The sequence below is a fragment of the Meleagris gallopavo genome, chromosome 13 (genome assembly GCF_000146605.3).
Source record: "Meleagris gallopavo isolate NT-WF06-2002-E0010 breed Aviagen turkey brand Nicholas breeding stock chromosome 13, Turkey_5.1, whole genome shotgun sequence".
In the NCBI taxonomy this organism is placed as follows: domain Eukaryota; kingdom Metazoa; phylum Chordata; class Aves; order Galliformes; family Phasianidae; genus Meleagris; species Meleagris gallopavo.
The window spans coordinates 11727785-11748192 of NC_015023.2; the positions used below are offsets into that span (position 1 = coordinate 11727785).

Here is a 20408-nt window from a genome sequence, read left to right on the forward strand (position 1 = left end):
CTGTGAGCAGCTGCTGGGTGGGGCAGCCCGGCACAGGGCTGTGCTGCAGAGACCCTCCGGCATCGCTGCTCTTTGATAAGGGCAAATACAGCCCTGTAACTTTCCGAGTGCCCTCGTTCCTGTGGTCTCTTCCCTAGGTTGTGGAACGTCCACGGGAGTGTTTTGGACAGAAATAAGGATGCTGCTTTGAGATGCAATTTTCTGGGCTTTCATTGTGGCGCAGAGATGTTGGTACACCGTTTGCTCCTGCAGATGCACTTAGGGCTTATTTAGGAGGCACCCTGAACTTTCTTTAATTTTATTTGGAAGTGAGAATATCAAATGTGGGGTGAAAATGAAAAATAAGAACAGTCTGCTGGAAAATATTTCCACTCATCAAAGCCAACAAAGGTACCAGGGTTTGCTTTTTTTTTCCTATGCTAGTTTCTTGGATGAGACAAAGTGTATTATTTTAAGTGAACTGGAGTCTGCAGCCCAGACCCCACCTCTCCTCCAAGTGAATAGGGTGTGATAGGGAAGGGAAAGCCGGGGGAATCCTGGAGGGAACAGCAGGGAATGAGTGGCTATGGCAGAGTGGGGGTCTGCAGCACACAGCGGGGCTGCCTGCCCCCTGGCTCTGCTTGCCTCGTGGGCTCTGCCTGCCCAGCTCTTCCCTGGGGACAGGGCTATGGCCTGGGTCGCTTTTTCTTCCCACTGGGGAGCAGCACAGGCCCTGCAGCACAGTGCCGGGTGCCCGTGTGCCACCTATGCTCTCCTATTGTTAGCTGTGCCCGAGCTGTTAGAAATGGGATTCTGCACGGCGTTTACCTGTTGTAAAGGAGGCTGCTGGTGCTGTAAAGGTCCTGCCGCGGCAGAGCTCAGCAACACATTGGTTCTTTGAGCAAAAGGCTGCAATGTGTGGGGAGCTGAAGGGGCTGTCCCTGTGTGGGATGCAGCTCGGTACACTGCCGTTGGTGCTGGTGCAAATTATTTTCCTTTGTCTGAAGTGAGTGGGGGAGAGAGTTCATCTGGGCTCTGTGAATGAGCATATGGAGCACGAGTCCTAGCAGTGAGTTCCTGGCTGCAGGTCTGTGACAGTGGGATTCCTGCTCTCTGTGGGCAGCACCTGGGGCCGGTGCCTCGTTCCTCCTGAACACTGTGGGTGGGCACGGTGTGTGGGGTGCCCCCTCAGCAGTGGGAAGTTGGAAGTGCAGGTTTGTAGCACAATGGGGAGATGCTGAGAAAAGGAAAGGTTGCTCGGCATCACTGGCCGGGTGGTGCAGCTGAGGGTTGTTGTGAATGCTCTGCTGTCTGAGCACTGGGGTGTCCGGGAAATAGAACTGGGCTATTGTAACTGGCATATTCCAGATGTAGCTTTTCCTAGCATTATTTTAACAATGTAAAATCCTTCAGGAGGAAGGGCTGACTTGGGCTTTTTTTCTTTCTTCTTTTTTTTTTTTAACTTCAGAAGGCTTTCCTTTCCCACTCGGATTTTTCCTGGAGGTCTCAGCTTGCTGCAGACCCACAGGACAGGCTGGTGCTCTTCTGCTTGGCTCTGCTTTCCGGCAGCGCTGGGTGGCACTCCCTGTGTCTTCAGAGTTCTATGCCAGCTAGAGGGTGCTTAACTTCTTTTATGTGTCTGAGATTGTGAAAGAAGAGATGCACAAGTAATAACAACGTACTTTGTTTCTCTCCCCAAAAAGCTTGATGCTGCTGTTTCTCAGCGCGGCAAGGTTACGTGCCCCAAATCGGGTGAGCAAAAGGAGAACACACCAACAGGGACAGGGCAGGATGAAGATTTGCACTAAAATCTGGATTGGTGGGCTCAGTAGGCTGGCTGATAGCAGCAAGCAGCTGTTCCACAGCTTGTCCTTCTTGTCGGTGGTCCCCAAGACATGCCTCGCTCTGCGTGTCTCCCACGGCCTCCCAGACCATTCCCTCTGCTCCCAGTCAGGGTGCGCTGCTGGGTGCTGGGATGTGGGGCTGCACTGGGAGGCACCCAGCTGTCACCACTGCCTGAGAGCACAGAGCGACCACTGTGCTAAAATGGCAGCGAAGGAAATGAGAAAATGGCGTCATCACTGAAATTAGTTTTGATGGCTTGATGCAAGGCATTGCTCTGCTTGATGCAGAGAGGTTCTCACCGAGGGGTACTGCAGGCTTGGCTGTGGCTGTGCAGTGGCTGAGATCTGTGCCTTTTCTCAGAGTTCCTTTAAAGCCTGCTGCTGGAGGGGTAGGTGCAGAAATGTGCTCCAGCGGGTGGTCAGAAATTCTTTGTTAGCACACTGTAAATATCTTAATGGAAGGTTGTATTATAAGTCAGATCCAAAGGGCCAGAGATCCGTCACTTTTTTCAGACAGAGTTCAGAAAATGTGGTCCAAACGAAACATGACTTTGGTGCTGGTTTGGGGAAGGTGGCAGAAGAGCATCATGTTTGCGCTTTTTAATCACGATGTATGCTTGTAGGGCAGGGGAAAACTGCAGCTGCTCGTGGCAGCATGAGACCACTGCTCTGCATCTCAGAGCGACTCACCAAGCATTTGGGAACCTGCTGGAGGAGCTCAGCTCCTGTGCTGATGCAGCCCCTCTGTCATGGGCCTGATGGCAAAGCATGGTGCCAAGCGTGCTGCTGGTGGGCCCACAGCTCCCCAGGGCATCGTGGGGAGGCAGGAATGCAGGGCTTGGGGAGGAGAAGGAGGGGGGGCACTGGGAAGGCAGTGCGGTTCCTCCCGCTGTTCTTATGCTACATTGGCAGTTAGTGCCTCAGCTGATCCATGCCATGAAGGGTAATAATTGTATGCAGAGTAGAGCCTCACTCTGAACTCCTTTATTCTAAAATTTTACATTAGAAAAAGCGTTATGTGTTTTGCCATTAAAGCATTGGACTTTGGAAAGTCCATGTTAAAACCAGTTCTACCAGCATTCCCCTGTGCATCTCAATGTGACACAGCAGAGGCCTCCAGAGCCTGGGATGGAAAGAGTATTGTGTGCAACAGCGGCAGCATCTGGGTGTGATGGAGGAGATGGACATAACATGTGGAATAAACATTTATAAATACAGTAATAATCAGGTACGTCAGTGATAGATATGGTGGTTGATAAACTTACACCTAACATAGCATATGTTAGGGGTGTGTGTGTGTGTATAGTTGTTTGTTGAAAGCTGGTGCCCCACTTCACCCAGTCGTATCGCTATGCTGGGATTTCTAATTTTTGCAGACTACTCTGCTGTGTTTGGCCCCTCCTGCTGCAGCAGGAGCAAAGTGCTGCGCCAGGTTCTGCTCTCCAAGAGCACCTTCCCAGCTGGAGATGGTCACAGCCAGTGTTGGAGAGTGCACTCCCAGTTCTCTGCTCCTGTTGGAGGTGCACTGCCTTCATGAGGAGCACTGCTTTGGCAGCTGGAGTTCTGCCATCTTGGCCAGAAGGAATAATGATATTTATCCAACGCAACAAAATCCTGTGTTCCTGGCTATGGTCTGAAGATTACTGTGAAAACTGCTTGAGTTTAGCAAATCAAACAGTCTAAACTGCTAAAATAACTCACAAATGTAGGAGATTCTTGTACTGCTGGTATTAGCTTAGGGCAGCGAGCACTTTGCTTATGCGTATTTGCCTAAGGCTCACCGCACAATGCAGATTAAAGGCACCATTCAGTTCTGAGTGTCACATCGCTGCCATGCCGATGGTAGGTCTTGTCCCCGTGCCAAGATTAATGCAGTGTATTTTCCACTTCCACAGGGAGGCACCTAGAAAGCTTACCAGGCTGCTGGTACTGCTCTGTCTCCTGCAAGGTGCTTTTCCTATGAGTGCATTGCATCCTTTGCAGTGCTGCACGCACTGACTTGCTGCTACAGGAGAAAGGAACTGCTCTGCTGCTCCTGCTGGGCATGCTGCAGCTTTGCAAAATCTGGTCTTGCTGGAGCAGAGCGTCAGCTGCTTTAGAATTGCTATGATCTTTAAAACCATTGCGAGCAGAGCTTGAGCCAGGTTTGTATATTTTCATGACTTGCTGCCATTGAAATTCTGTCTGCCTGTGGGGCAAGAAGAGCTCTCCTGCCTGTGCTTCCATGGGAGTCAAGTGGGAGTGCTAGCTGTGAGCATGGAGCACTGTGTGCATGGATAGGGTTCAGTGGGTCTGCGGGGAAGGCAGGTAACAGGGCCTTCCCCAAGCCCAGCAGTTGGCTGCACTGCTAGCTAGCAGTTCCCATAGATTTCTCTCCAATGCAGCTGTTCCTTTGAATGAACAAATGCAACGACTGGCTCTTGGGCCTTAGCAAACTAGAAGCCCTTCTGGTTTTCCCTGGTTTCTCCTATTTAGTCAACAGTGAATTAATTTTGTAGAAAATGTTTACAAACATTAGCTTTGTTAAACTGGGAGGACTTTCCTCTAACTAGACCCTGGAACTGAGTGCTTGTAAAGAGGTCAGACTTGGGCTTTACCATTTGCACTTCCTACGTTAGATGGGGAGAGGCACGTTTCCCCATGCTGCTGGGGTGAGAACGTGCTGTTTAACAAGGGGATTCCTTCCTAAGGCTCCATCCCATCTCTCCAAGGTGGCAATTTGTTATGCAGACTGGATTGAAGGCATTGATTTGTATGCAGCTGTGACATTCTCAGCCCTTCCTTTAAAAAAACAACAACAACAACAACCCACACACAAAACAAAGTACTGGTAGAGATAATTACATCAGATCCTTTAACTGGAGCTACTGTTCCCACTGCTCGAGAATGATGTTTGTTAGTGGTATGATTATCATCCCTGCTGATCCTTTGAAGGATTCACTGGATCAACTGGAAATCCAGCACTTGAAAATGTTTTCTTCAAAGAGCAATTGACTTGAAATGGTCCCAGATTGTTAATTTCATTTTCTCCTTTCTTCCCCTGCCAGTGAAAGTAACCATCCCTGTCAACGTCCACAGCTTCAGCGCTCTATTTGGCAACATCGGCCTTCTCTTGACAGCTTGAATACTAAGATCAAGCATTGAAAGTATGGCCTGACTGATGGAAGTAATTAAGAGACTTCTATCAGCCAGAAGAGAGTTTACTAACCTCATTTACTGCAGTAAACGGGAGAGACTTTCCATCTCCTGTCAGAAAGAGCCCCTCAGTGTGTGCATGTCCTTCTGTACAGATAATGAATTGGTTCCTGAAACATTTTCCTGTGGAATTTGGGCTGGAGCGAGGTAGGTGCTGGTTCCTGGCACAGCCTCCCCTGGGGCACCCCTCAGCTCATCCTCTTGGGTGAGTCTTGGCAACTGTTTTGCAGTTGGAGAATGCTGCCTTCAGGCAACGATGTCTCCCCAGGCAGTGCGTTGTGCTTTGCCTTCACCCTCACCTCATCCTCCTCACCCACGTTAATTTTCAAATGAAACCGAAGGTAAGAAAGCCTTGTAGATGAAGATTGCAAAATGCATGTCATATGCAATTGCTGCTATAGCCCTTTCTGCTGCACAAAGCACCTACTGATGCACTTTGAAAGCCTCCTCCACTGCCACGTTCTCCCTACCATTGCACTGGGCTGGCCAGGGTCCGTGGGAGTCCTCTGCGTGCACCTCCACCACCTCTGCAGTCTCAATCCTGGAGCCCAGCTGCAGGCAGTCCTCTCTTCCGAATGCTGAAGGGCAGCCAGAGCTGGAGGTTGGGTGCAGTAGATGGGAGGAATGGGTGGGGAGCAAGGCTCCCTGGATGCTGGAAGGTAGGAGTGAGTGCGGGAGTAGCAGAGGGAGGCTGGGGTTTGGTATGGCACAGCTCAGCAAGGCTGGGCTTCAGTGAGGAGGTGGTGAGAAGATAAAGCTGGAATCCATGGGATAGGAGAAATCCAAGAGGAGCTGTAATGTGCTGGGGAAGGATGCTGAGTGCCAGGAGATCTGCAGGAGTAAATGGGGATTGAGAATGAGACTAGCTGGGAAGAGGGAAGCTGGAGGTGGGAGAGTGGGTGTATTTCCACATCCCTGTCACTGTTTTGCAAACATCTTCCAAGCAGATACTGCACAAATCAAGCTTAGGATACAGCAGCAAGTGTTGTAGAGAGTGATGGAAGAGAGATGTGCTGCTTCCCTTCCCAGCAAGGTGCAGGGAGAGCATGTTGGTGTACTGCAGGAACACAGAGGGAAATTCAGTGCCAGGCAGCCGCTTGCTGCTTGGAGTAGGAGAGGGGGTGTGACGTCAGGGCTCCATGAGCTTCCTGTGGAAACCTGCCTCAGGGAATTAAGATATGGTTTTGTTTTAATCCCTGCTGTGACAGAGACTGTGTGCGAGAGCCGCAAGGTGAGGATTTCAGCCGGAGGTTTGAGCAGTGCTCGTGTTGGCTATCCCTATCCTTGCCATCCGCTGCTGTGAAATGGCTTTTGTCTCCTAACAGTACCTGTTCTGTTTCTGTCTTTGGGTATCAGATACGAAGCAGCAGCAGTGCTCCTTGTCAACAGCACCTCCCTGCACGGGGCAGCTCCTGCAGTTGGGCAGCACCCCCGTGCTGTGCGCCGCTTCTCCCTGCTGTAGTCTGTAAGTTGGTGCCAAGGTCACCCCTGCCTCTGGGGCTGCAGAGAGCTTGTAGGGCAGGCGTGCTCAGCAGGTACAACGCAGTGCTCTCCATGGGTCTGCAAACCCTTAATGCTTTTCCGTGGCCTGAGATTCTGGGGACCGGAATATGAAATGCAGTTCTTTCATGTTCCTGCCTCCCTTGTTCCAGGGAGCTCTGCTTTTCCTTAAAGCACGTGGGACGAGGTGCGAGCGAAGGGAAGCCTAAGTGTGCTGTGATGGGAGCACGGCACGCCGCTAGGTGGCAGTGCGGGAAGCCCGAGGGATCAGTACTGGGTACAGCGGCTGGACGCGTGCTTCTGAGCGTGCAGTTCTGGCTCCTCACGCCTAGAGTGACGCTGTGAGAGCTGTTGTTTGGCCTCAGCAGAAGCGCTGTCAGGAAGCTCAACTCCAGGTGAGGAAAGTCCCTGTTCTGCGGTGTAGCAATCAGCCTGCAAGCAACCAAAGCAGCAGTTGCCATCCTATGGCCGTGCACAGCACCAGGCATAGGGCAGCCTTGCTGGATGTGCTTTCTGTCTGTGAGACACTGGGGTAATATCTGAGATATGCAAAGATCTTTGTTTGCTTACTGCAGTTTTGGGATTGCGATGGACTATGCTCATTTTCTAGTCGACATTCAGTGTAATAAAATCCCTTAAATGGATCTGCTGAAATTTGGAAGCCCACAGGTCTCTGATATGGGGAAGGGGCAGGAAAAAAACAGATAACACTCACAATGGTTTCTCTCCCAGACACCCCCAACCTGTGAGGCCAAAGCTAAGGAAGCCAAGTCCTCTCCCTCCCCACCTCACCTGCAGCTCAGCTGCTGGCCTGGCTCAGTCACAGCTGCTGCTGTTCCTGGTACTCAGGCACGTGCAAAGATCTGCGTTTAGCTTCCCCTTTTCAGGCTGAGACTATGATTTCTTTGTGGGCATAATTGTAAAATAGAAGTGGGACGTGGTGGAGAAAGTGAGAAGTAGGCTGTGTTCAAGGAGCACTTCTCCCATGTATAATTCAAGGAATTCCAGGGCTACTTCTAGGAGAACCACATCCTGCTCTGTCTCAGGGGGTTGCAGTTCTTTGCCTGCTGCACAGACAGGTGGTGTTCCTGGATCCAGCTGAAGGGGTCGGATGTCCTGCCCAGGTATGGTTCACTGTGTGGATCTCAGAGGGAAAGGGCACAGTGCCTTTTCTTGTGATGCTGGGTAGTGCAGGCACACAGCACACCTGTGCTGGCTGAGTTTTCTACCAATTATCTTCATTTCTGAGAAACTTCAAACCTTCCCTGCCTCTCAGACCGAGGTAAGCAGCGAGCTCATATCTGTGGCTGTTTAATGCAGCGACAGGGCAGTTCTCAAGATTCACTGTAAATAGACTTTCGCAGAGGTGCCAGCCCTGTGGCAGCAGGCTGTGCTGTGAATCCCTAGTGTAAAAGCACAAAGTGCAGTGCGTTGCGTTCCTGCTCCCTCCTGTTGTCAGCGGTCTCTCCTTAGGTCTCTGGAGCAGGCATACAGACTGTTAAGATGTTAGCACTTGGTGGTGGTAACGTGTTACAGCTGGTTACTTCAGAGGGAAGCAAAAACTTTTTTTTCCTGTTTCAAATAATGTTTAAACTGAAGTTTGGAAGTGCAAATCATGTAGATTTGTTTAATTGCTGAAAGTATAAAATAAAGCTGTTCAGGTCAGGGTGTAATAAAGGTTTCCCGTTTGTTGCCCATGTATCCCTGCAGCTTACCCTATAGCTATGTGCTCTGAGCTCAGGGTATCTTCAACTTCCTGCTATGGGTCACAAAAGCAGTATAGAAGGTAAGAAAATACAGCTCATTGGAGCCAATCTGTTCATGTACACCTGACCTGCTTTGAGATGTATTGGTAAATCAAAAGTGTAAATATTTTTTAACCACTCCCACTGTATGTGAGGAAAGAGATGGTGCTGTAAACTCCTCCTGTGTTCTCTCCAGCTGCTTTCCATCTTTTTTCAACTGATTATTTTTAAAGCTTTTTCACAGTTCCCGTTGGGCCTCCCAGAGCTTCACTCCTGCCTGAAGCTGCCGAGTCAGAGCCTTTCTTCTTTCTTTTTACCCTACTCAACTCCAACAGTCTTATCTTGGCTTATCACTCCTACCTAGCTTTCATCCCAGCTCCCTCAAATGGAGAGCAAGAGGAGGTGCTTGCTGGGACAGAGATAAAAGGGAATGGAAGCAGGACATTTCGCTGGGATTTAATGCATATTAAAACGGGATTAATGTATTTTCATTTTCCTGTTGCTCTGTATGGACATCTTGCTGTATCTCTGGTGAAGCAAAGTGACCTTTAAACTTCTCAGGAGTGGACTGAGGGGAGCTGCAGGATGAGCTGAGTGGTGCAGTGCGGATCTGATGTTAGCACAGGAATACTTACTGGTTGATGCTCTGCTTTTCTTTTTTTGCAGGGATTCCTGAAGAATGAGAAGGACAATGCATTGCTGTCAGCCATCGAAGAGTCTAGGAAGAGGGTAAGTTGGAAGCAAGTGCCTTTTTCCTTTAAGCAAACAAGGAGGAAAAAAAAAAAAAGAGAAGTAGATCTTGAGGAACTTAGTTTCTTAGACTCAGAAGAGTTCTGTAGAGCTTGAATTTCTGCCCTCAAAAGGGACCAATGCCTAAGCCATCTAGATGGGGAAAAAATATCGGGTGGACTTTCCCCACTTTATCTCCTCTGCTCTGAGCAAATCACTGATTTGAGGATGTTCTGAGATGGAAGATGTCTGATGCAAAATTCATCTCAAAGTCCCTGAATCTCTTTAGGCTTTCGGTATGTCATATTCAGGGCAGTGATTTTTCCCTTCTGAATTATGCAGTGTGGAAAAATGCTTCCTGTTGTTTGTCTTAAGTCTGCTGCTCAGAAGTGTCATTGCATTCCTAGCACTGAGGTTAAGTTGTTTCCCTACGTGTACTCTTGGGGCATCAGTTTGTATTTTTGTTTTCTTAATTATAAGAAATAGTACTTCTGCATTATTAAATTATTTTAATTACATATAATTACTCTATAATTACTGAAGCATATTTAAAACCCTGTTGAAATGATTATAGGGGAAGAGAAGACCTACATTCCATCATGAAAATAGAAAATGGTTTTATATTATAGTGTATAGCTGAGGCTGCTAGCTAGCATCACATCAGTGATGACAGGAACGCCAGAGAAGCATCTTCTGTATCCTAATGCGATATCTTATACAACAGACTTTTGCCATGGCAGAAGAGTATCACCGAGAGTCGATGCTGGTTGAATGGGAGCAGGTAAAACAGAGGATTCTTCATACTCTGCTTGCATCTGGAGATGATGCTCTCGATTTCACCCAGGAAAGTGAGGTAACTGTCTTTTCAAACACTGCATAGCCGTGCACTGCATGCAGCTGTCACTCCAACACTGCTGAAACTACCTCCGGCTTCTTCTGTAGTTCATTTCTGTTGAAAATAAGCAATATCAAAACTCTTTTTAATTTCAAAATGGCTGCGACTAGTAGAGTGCACTGTCTGCTGAAGTATCAAATCTTTGTTCTTATTGACTGCTTGGCACAGGCAACAGAACTGCTTATTGCTGAAGCAATTTTTTATGTGCAAGGTGGCAGCTTAGTCATGCTAATGCATATCAGATCGATACACCCAGAGACAGAAAACACCTTGTAGTGAACTTCTCCTTCAGGAAGGCTTTGCAGCACGAATGAAACCAGTCAGTTTCTCAGGTGTAACTGTGCTCACACACGGGTCATACAATGTCTTTCTATTATTGCTGTTTCCTAGCCAGGACTTGTGCCTTTTGTAGAAGGCTGTGGAATTCTCTTGGGTTTCAAAATATTCAAAGCCAAAGGGAGCATGCTTTCCTTTTACCTTCATCTCTCACTGAGTGCAGCTGGATGCTTTGTTCCTCTAAGACTGCTGGCATCTGGCAGTTCAAGGTTAATCCAGTGGCGATCAGATCCTTTGAGCAAGACAGACCTTATTTGATATGAAGAGGTATAGACTAGCAGCTTAAAACATTCCTTATGCTGTGTTACAATTGCAAACTTTATAATTTGTCTTAAAGAAAGCTCTGCAGTGCTGCTGGCAGAAGGCCTGGCTCTGTGCAGAGCTGCGGGAATCCCACTGCTCGGAGCCAGGGCATCAGGCATCAGCTGGGATCCCTGGAGCACAAAGTTGGATCCCAGCCCCAGCACGGTGCTCTGTGAAATCTGTCACCTTGAGAGGAGAGGAATAACAAGGGGAGGCGTGTTGCTGCGCTTTCAGGCCAGGAGAGAGGCCCAGGTTTTTTTATAGCCATCTTCCCCCTGCCCTTCCACTTCTTTTCAATGTTCTCCTTCCTTGGGGTGACTTACAGAGCTGCAAACTGCATTAATATAAAGTAAAAGCCCTTGGTGTTAATGGGCTACGACCTGTATAGGGATTTGGAAATAATTAAAGTTGTTAATGAAATGTCCCTTTCTGATTACTGTTCTTTTAAATATAGGTTAATCCTGGTTATTATATAGCTCTTTATAGAAGCTATCTATCTTCCCCAGAATGTATTTTACTGACACTTTACTGTGACATCTCAGAGGGCTGTCTGCCATTCCAATATTAGAAATGTTGAATAATGCAGGCTGAGTTAATCTCAAACTAGGAACAGCTAGCCTATTCTTTTAGGATGCGAGTCTGAAGCCTTGGCAGCTATTCTAACACCTTTTGATTTTGTGTGAGTTATTGGTGCGGGGTTTTCCTTTGTAGGCATGGATATTGGCTGCTAAAAGAAGCAATATAACAACCTGCTCTGCAAAGCCAAAAACCCCTTTTCTGATGTTTCAGTATCAAATTGGGTACTAACACGTGAGATGCCAAGTGCCAAATTGGTGGGAGGGAAGGAAATCCTCATAGTTTCCATGAATGAGTTTAAAGACTCAGTGTATGCTATCACTCAGTAATGCTCCTCTTTCTCTTTCAAAGAGCTGGTGGTATCGGTGTGTCATTTCAAGAGCATTTAAAATCCTTGATGCTTTCCAGTCTTAGCCTCAAGAAGTCAAAGGTCTGAGAGGTTTGAAGTGCAGCTACTGTGTTAAAAGCCTGTTACGTAGCCTCCCACAGCAGGTTGTTCTTCTAAAGCCTTGTTCCAGTCAAATAAGTTTTTTGTGTGCGTGACACAAACAGACGCAGCCTGTAGAATATAGTAGAGGTTTAATTGATGTCCTCTGGAGATGGAGAATCAACTGAAAAGGCACAGATCCAAGCGCAGCAGGGGACCGGCCTGCCTGCAAGCCAATTCTCAAGCTTTGGGCAGGCTAATTTGGGCAGAGCGAAATACCAACACATCATTCATGGAAATAAGACCAATTAACAGGCAAAGCTCGTGTTTTGAAGAAGCTAGCACAGGACTTTCCATTAGGACTTTCTGCTCCGCCTTGTCCTCCAGCCTGGCCCTGTTCCTGTACGGGAGAAGCAGGATTAATAATGAGGTGCTTCTGGGGAAGAGGGGGGAGCTCCTGGCTGAGCACTCAGCAGCTAAGTGCTGTTCCTCAGGCTCCCGCGTGGCCCCGCACTGCATCCAGTGGCCAAGGCGTTTGGAGTGCTGACAAAATGTCTGCCCAGCCTTCTGCTGAGGAATGTGCATATGCAGATGAGGGTGATGAATAATGCAGCTTTCTGTGCCTGCGGCTGAATGCTCGGCTGAGTGCAGATGAAGGAGGGCTCCTTTGAAATGCAGCGTTGTTAGGCTAAATGAATTTAAAGATACGAAGGTGATGGTAGTGCAGTCTAATTGCAGTTTTTGCGAATGGGTGATGTAGAAAAAAGGGCTATAGCTCTGAAGAATCTTTTGGAAAGACCTAAATTCAAGGCCTGGAGAAGCAAATGGGATTGACAGAAGCAGCGCAAGCCGTGCAAGAAACATCAGACTGTGGATACATGGAGATGTGAGCATTTCTGCAGCATTACTCACTTTGCCTTGTTTGCATTTGCTGCTCCAATTCTGCTCAAGAAGCTGACCTAAAACATGATTCTTCAGGTATGCTTCTGGCTGCTGTTCTTGACACAGCTCTCATAACCTTTTCCTTCCTTGAGAACTCAATAAGCTCTGACTTGCTGCCAAAGGATGTTTTCCCCTTCCCCAGAACTCCTAAGCTGTGGGGTTTGCCGGTTCAGACAGGGATTGCCAGCTGCAGAGAAAGCCAAGATACAAGTATGGGATGGAAAAAACTTAAGAAATTAACTAGCCATAGCCACAGGAAAGAAAAACGTAAGGAATGCAAGGCAAGTTCTGGTATTCCTGATTTTTCCTTTCCTGCTGAAGGGCCAAGCTGGTAGTGGGCAATGAAGAGTTCACTTACAGTGTGTCAGTTCTCAGGTGGGGCCTATTGTTAGCAAGTGATGCTCAAAGCATAGCAGCTAGGGCAAAGCTACGACCAGAGGGGAAGAAAGGGAAACCAACAAAAGCAGAAAACCCAGAGTATTTGTTCTTTAGCTGCAGATGTGCATTTCTGAATTCAGATCCTCACCTGAGGGTTGTAGCATGTCAGTCACACAGCTCAGTGCAGCAGGAGGGAAGGGATTCAGAGTCACTAAATAAACCCCAGCCTTTACATTTCTGATGTCAGAGCACTGGTTGAAAAGTGACACCGAGTCAAAACGGTCCCTTCTTCCCTTGCTTCAGGAGATGAAACCTCATCAGTATTTAATGACAACATCCATAATTTAGTGTTACTTTAAATAGCTCTGCAGTTTGTCTCGCACAGCGTAGGAGAGGCTTGGAAGTATTTTTGCCATCACGTCTGTTTCCCAGGAAACCTGCTTTAACAGCCCAGCCTCTTTGTTCTGTAGAACAAAGAATGAGTCGTTTTTAGGTGGGTTTAAAGGAATTTGTGTCAGATGAGTTGGCACTAAGGTGTAAGTACTTCTGAGTATGGGTCCCATTAAGAATATTTTTAGTAGAAGTTTAGCTGCAAAAGGGAAGTGGGATTGATTTTTTTTTTTTTTTTTTTTTTTGTGAAGCATTTTGGTTATGCTGCCTACGGTCTAAATGCATCTGGTTTTATTGCCCGATGGACATCGTTTGCATTGTGCTGCTACTGAGAAATGAATGCAGTGATAAATGAAGTCTGGCAATTTAAAGGTTGTCCTGTTTCATCTCTGATGCCTTCACTTATCTCTTTTCAGGGACAAAAATGAAAAAAAAATTTGTAGTCAACAGCACAAAAGCACGAATCACAAATAGCACACATTTCTTACAATTTATGAACAGAGGTCAATACTCTTACCTTCACATATAAATGTCCAGCTAGCTTAGAACAGCTTTCACAGTCATGAGACTTCATTTGTCATTCACTGTTGAATTGATAAAATTGGCCTCTTCAGAGCTCTGGGTCGGGGCCGTTTGCAGCAGCGTGTACTCAGGAGTGTAAGGGCAGTGGTACTCAATAGAAAATACCAGCTACCACTTGAAAGCAATCTCTCAGTGCTTCCCAGGTGCATCACTGTGCAGAGCAAATTCACAGCTTTGTGGTGTTTCTTTTCAAAGCTGGGATACACCAGAAAGATGTCTTCTTTTGAAGGCTATACCTGCAGCTCATCCTGTTTGAAACAAGAAGTTGTTATTGTCACAAGGCAGGCTCCCCTTTCTCAGATCTTCTCCTGAAGTCTGGGCCAGCCAGGTCATAGAATCCTAGAATGGCCTAGGTTGAAAAAGCCCACAATGATCATCTGGTTCCAACCCCCTGCTGTGTGCAGGTCACCAACCAGCAGCCCAGGCTGCCCAGAGCCACATCCAGCCTGGCCTTGAATGCCTGCAGGGATGGGGCATCCACAGCCTCCTTGGGCAACCTGTTCCACTGCCTCACCACCCCCTGGGGGAAAAACTTCCTCCTAATATCCAACCTAAACCTCCCTTGTCACAAGAAAGCAGTGGTCCTTCTCCTGAAATCCATGTCAGCTAGGTCACTGGGGAGTCTTGGTCCTCCTTGTCACAGCATGACACCATAAGGCTGCAAACAATGGTTTTACTGCTGTGTTTGGTCATTGTGCTGTTTCTTCGTATGGGAGGTGAGTCAGTCTTACTGAGCAGAGCTCTTCCAGGTAGCACTAGGACATATCCTCAGGCAGTTCCTGGCAGTGATCATGTCTATATGCTGAGGTACTGACGTCCCAGATTGCTGGTGTAAGGCAAGCAAAGCTGCAGTGCTGGTAGGATGCACTAAGGCAGCAGCTAGCCACAGCCAGTTTTGCTCTCAGCCCTGAACACTGACTTGTTTTCCTAAAAGCTTGTCTCTTCCTCCTCCCATGCCCCAGCTATGTCAGCTGGCTTAATAATGAATACGATACTTCTGTACTAAGCTTGGCTTGCTTTTATCTTCAGACTGTCGTGGCTCTAGCGCTAGCTGAGCAGCAGCTGATATTAAAGGAGTGTTCACCTCAAAGGGATCTGTCTTTAAAATGGTTGCACTTTATTTTTCAAAACCTAGACTTGAAACTCTAGAATAATTACACGTGGAGGTGGCTGGAAGCATCGAAGAGCATTGCACACATGAGAGTTTTCTTCCCTCCCTCCGGCAGTGGACATTTGTGTGTAGTGGTGCTGTACTAAAAACACACATGTGACTTGTGGGAATGTTTGCAGGGATGGCTTGGTGTGGCGTTGGAATATTATGGCAGTATTATCTTCTGAGTTTTAGGGAAGAGGGCAGACATTCCCTGCTCTGACTCTTGCCTGTCCCCCATCTCTCTAACTGAAGCATTTCAGTCTTGGAGTAAGCTCTATGGGAGCTCATATGCAGTGAGTTACCAAACATGACAGTAAGTAACCTTCCAGGAATCAAAGCCAAAGAAGTGCAGCTATAGAACACTAACGTGATACACTGATGTTCTAGAGAGCTGATGGTTGGTTTGTGCCTAAGCTGGGTTCCTCTCAGCTGGGAAAGCTGAAGTTATATTAGGAAGGTAATAGTTGGTATTAGGTAGCATTAGGAAGATAACAGGCAGTAACAGTATGCTTTCTGCTCCACAGAAAGCTTCAAAACCTGCTACATTGTCAGGAACGTGGGTTGTTTCGGTTTTGTTTTTCTTTGGGAGTAGATAAACGGTTAAATGCACTGCAGCAGCCGTATCCCTTCTGCATAAAACACTCAGAAGGCTGACGTAGAAGGTGCAAGTGCAGACCGATGAGTTTGACTGCACTGGAGAAGGAGAAACAACCAGATGTGTGACAACCTTTCTGCTTGCTGTTCCACAGCCCAGCTATGTCGGTGAGTCGGGCCCTCCAGGCCGCAGCTCTCTGGACAGCGTGGAGATGGCGTATGCACGTCAGGTGGGTGTGCTGGGGGCGGGGGAAGGAAACGTCTGGGCACTGGGTGTCTAAATGGTGTGGAAGGTGCAGCGTGGGGATGTCTGCCCTGGGTTAAAGTGCAGTCAGAACTACAGAAGGCTGATCTGACTTGTTTGGGGATGTACTCCTCTGTCTCCGACAGTATTTGTGTCCAGAGGAGATCTGGAACAAGTTATGAGACTGCAGGAGTCATTTTGGCTTGTATAGGGAATGGAAGCTTTTAACCTTTCAAAAAGTGTTTCTTGGGGTTCGTGACAAAGTGTGATGTTATGTAAATGAAGAGTCCACATTCCCTTCCTTCTCACATGTGGAAGATCAGCTTTCTGATGCCTGCGTTCAGGGGAAAACGTGCTGAGGTCTTAATCCTGACAGTTGTCACGTTGCATCTCCTTTTAACAGGAGCACCGATGAGGGGCCGCAGAGCCTCAGCTGTGAGCTGATGTCTGGGGGCATTAGGCTCCTGCTGAAACTTACAAGGAAAGCTGATAAAGCTTTACGTAACAGAGCTGTTACTTTTGTTAGTTGAGACAATCTGTTTACCAGCGCTGACAGAAACGAAATGAAAGAGGACTTGATTTTTCAAATTGGAGTATGTGAAGGTGCACAGACAGAGCGCTGCCTGATTTGCACACAATTACCGTCATTGTGCGCCTTGGCTCGGGCTGTGCTGAGCCAGATAGCAGCTTGTGCATCTGTTTTACTGCCTGCATTCAGTTATGGCAACCGTTTGGGGAAATGAATCACAAAATAAGGTGCACAGTACTGCTGATAAAGTGTATATTTGATTTAGTGGTTATTATTAGTGCATTAATTTGTTCCGTCTCTACCGTAATCCTGCATTAAGGGTCTTCATGTGGTGTAATTACATCCATGCTTTCAGGCTGTCAGCATTGCTCCCGGATGCTTTGCAAATGTAGGAAGCTCAGCCCATGAGCAGTGCCAGCCCTGGGGTGGCCACGGAGTCGCAGTCTCCCCCCTGTAGGTGTGCTGTATCATTGCCAGCTGCTGCAGGGTGCTGGTAGTGTGCCGTGAAAGCATGGCATTGGTGGGCAGGGTTCTGCCGGCAGCACAATTCCAGCACTGCTGCGTGCCCCCAGCAGGCCCCTTGGAGAAGCAGCCCCAGCCAAACTCTTCTTGGCCCCCTGCTTAAGTGCAAGAACATCTGGGCTTCAGAGCTGCTCCTGGATGGGGCTGCTGTAGGTTCCAGCAGGGAGCTAGGAGACCTAGGATTTCATATCCTGGCTGCTGCTAAGCTGTCTGACAATGTGTTTTAATTGGGCTGAAATTTATCCTTCACGGGCAGCTCAAACTGTATCACAGGAACACAGTGAAAACCATGTATGTGATTTCACTGATGCTAGGTTCTGTTCACAGTCTTGAGCTCAGCATCTCATTTGCATGCTGGAAACATTGAAGTATAGTTAAAGTATGACAGCAGTACCTTTTCAGGATCGGGATTGGTTATTCCAAAGGGAGCTGGAAGGTCTGAGAGTAGAATAAACAATAGCAGAAGCAGGCAAAATTAGACGAAGATTTACGTTAGAAGGGTGGGAGTGGATAGAAGGATTTAGGAGCAAACTTTCTGTTCTCATTTCCCCACGTTGTTGCAGTTGCCTGAATACTTCTGCCATAAACAGTAAAATTCTATTTCTCTTATAGCAGCAGGTAGGAGGCTGTGGCAGAGGGGATTATCACTGCCATTCGCTTGTCAGGTCTCTTCTGAATCTTTGTCCTCCAGCAATTAGCTGCAATTACTCTAAGGAGGCATTCAGTGCAGTGCCTTGCTGCGCAGAAGCCCCACACAGGTGGGTTGCTACTGGCCTTCAGGCAGGCCTGGGCTTCAGGGAGTGTGGAAGTCTGTGCAGTTGGCTCTTCCTCTTCTGCACAAACGACAAGCAGTAAAGGAGAGAGGGGGCAGAAGGGACTTGCTGGGGACGCTCTTCTTGTAGCCTGGTTTAGGTTCTGCTGCTGCTGTGTCTGAGGAGGGGGAAGGAGAGTAAGAGGTTTTGTTAAACTCGCTTATTTTCATTATGTTTCAGATTTATATTTATAATGAGAAGATAGTGAATAGACATCTGCAGCCTAACCTGGTGGACCTTTGTGCTACTGTTGCAGAACTGGATGATAAGGTACTACTGATAAGTTAACATAAGGAAATGTGTTTAATTTGTTTTCAGGTGTAGCAGCCGGCTGAAATTGGTGGAAAAGTACTGATACTGTCCCCCTCCCCCCCCAAAAAAAGTCGCACTGTTCCACAGCAAATAGAGCCAGGACTGCAATCTTCTCTAGCACAGGAGTGCCCATCTGTGATGAGCTTGGTCATGGTGAATATTTCAACAAAATGAGGAAGAGAAGAACTTGATTTCGTTGTGGAGTCCTGTCGTGATTGATGAACTGTCGGGGGGGTTAAAAAAAAAGAAAAAAAAAAAGAATTTCCATTTTAAATGGATTCTCTGGAGTTCTGTTTTCAAAGTGTGGCCTCCTGCTGTCCTGTGAGTGCATACAGCTGTAGGTGAAGGGTGTTCAATCAGCCACTGCTAGAGCTGAAGTAGGCTCCCACAGCAAAGCATAAAGCCAGCCGAAGTCTGTAAGCTTGACCTTAAAGGAATAATCTGCCTGCTTTTCCTTTTCTTTCCTCATTCCTTTAATTGTGCTGCCTTGATCCACCCCATAAAACAAATGTGCGAACTTGGCTCTCTTTGAGAAATGCTTGGAGGGCAGTCCTGCAGGATGGCCGAGTCATGAAAGGACTTTGCAGGCAGGGAGAGCAGAAGGCTCTGCGGAAGCTGAGTAGTGGCAAATGCTTGGATCAGATCAGAATTACAGACGTGTATCCTTGCTTTGAGCAGCTCTGTTGCTTTGCTAGGGACACCAGGGCGAGTTTCAGTATTCTTGCTGCTTTGAAGCTCTGAGATCAAACACCTGCCCTTGCTGAAGCTAACAGTGCTGTTACTCCGCAGCGTTTTGCCATTTCAGCAGGGATACTCTGGTCCTGTAGATACTGATACGATCTCATCCTTGCGAATGAGCAAACCTGGATGGTTTTCAGCCTCTTTTTGTAACTGAGTCTCTGTCTAAGTCCTTTAGAAATTTCTCATCACAGCTGATTGCACGGCTTTCCAATGGCAACCAGAACAATTATTTTTATGGATGCTGTGGTATTTTTTTAGAATGGGATATTTGGGCCAGAAATGGGGTGGAGTCTGAGCACCACATCCCCAGCCTAGTTTGGGAAACCACTGTTGGTACTGGATGATAGCTGCAGGTAAAGTATTTAGAGCCAGCACCTGGCACAAGCATTATGCAGAGAAGTCTGTGTTCTGCAGGATGGAGGGGCTTACCTGGCATCCAGTGTCTCCATCACAAATCTAAACTGACTGAAGTTACACCCATCCCTTTTTCCTTTGCTTAAGCATCAAAACACCGCACAGCTCAAAACAGGGGTGCTTTTTCACCTCTCTGCTAATTGCTGTTGCGTGGACTTTTGACAGAACATCTCTGAGATGTGGGCCATGGTGAAACAAATGACCAGCGTCCGCCTGGTTTCTGCTAGCGACGTCCTGAATGTCCGGACCAACCTGGAGGTGCGTATGGAGTTTGTGAGGCAGGCGCTGCGCTACCTCGAACAAAGGTAAGCTGAGTGTTTGGACAGCACAGCCTGATGAATTTCCCCATTAACTGGGCACAGTGGCGCGCGACGTTTCAACAAGTCGCTTGCTTCGTGCTGTTCATAAGAGACGTCTGCTCTCTTTCCCTTCTAAGGGGCTTTGAGCAGCCACTTGAGTATAAAACTGTTTTAGTTAAAAACTGTTTTTAACAAAAAAGGCCTTGAATCCATTGGGAGCTTGTTTAGAAGACAAAAAGATCTTTTATTCTTCTTCTGTGTTGTCTTTAAATATTTTATATTTGCTACGGTGATACGTGAAGATTTTTCACTTGTGGAAAGAGACGTATTTTCCCCTCTACAAAAAAAATCTGCTTTTCCACACTTCCTTTATGAATGCTGATTACCTGTTGGGAGCTAGTGCTGGCTGGAAATGAGGACAGCACTGGGATGAAAGCCAGTGCTGTGAGTCAGGTTCTGATCGTGCCGTTTCTACACTGAAGGTGTTTTTTTGTTTTTTGTTTTTTGCAAAATTGCAGGAGGTTGAAGTTGAGACTCTTAGCAATGATTTTCAGACTCTGGAAAGTGGCTTACTGTCTGTATCAGCAAATGTTGTTGGGACCTAAGCTCCTTGACCACGAGACTGTTTGCAGAGTTGCAGGCCGTGGAGCAGGCAGAAAGGCTGTAGAGAGAGAGCCCAAGGCTGAATCCCCCGGCTGGCAGTAACAGCTGTTCCTTCTGCGTGTTCCCACAGTCTGGACAGCAAAGTCTCTCGTCAGAGAGCCGCCAACATGATGTTAGCAGGATGGTTCAGAGGCTAACAATAGCTGCAGAGTAGTGCGTGGGCATTTGTTACAGGTAGTTCTGCCATCTGAGCACTGATATGGCACGCTGGGGAGGGACGTTTCCACCTCCTGGCTCAGCCCTTTTGCCCCTGTTGGCCCCCTCCCCGCACCCACCCTGGAGTAGAAATTGGGCCCCTCAAACT

General features: G+C 47.6%; 1 protein-coding gene across 3 annotated transcripts in view; it reads left to right on the forward strand.

Moving 5' to 3' along the window:
• The window catches only part of LOC104912994 (nuclear pore complex protein Nup93-like), a 53643-nt gene extending 34175 nt beyond the window's left edge, over nt 1-19468 (forward strand). For all 3 annotated transcript variants that reach the window (XM_010717921.3, XM_010717922.3, XM_010717923.3), the window contains exons 4-8: nt 8930-8992; nt 9717-9845; nt 15724-15798; nt 17856-17945; nt 19308-19468. In XM_010717921.3, the coding sequence (XP_010716223.1) occupies nt 8930-8992; nt 9717-9845; nt 15724-15798; nt 17856-17945; nt 19308-19451 (501 nt within the window). In that variant the 3' untranslated portion in view covers nt 19452-19468. The remainder of the gene's footprint in view (nt 1-8929; nt 8993-9716; nt 9846-15723; nt 15799-17855; nt 17946-19307) is intronic.
• Nucleotides 19469-20408: the final 940 nt, after the last annotated feature.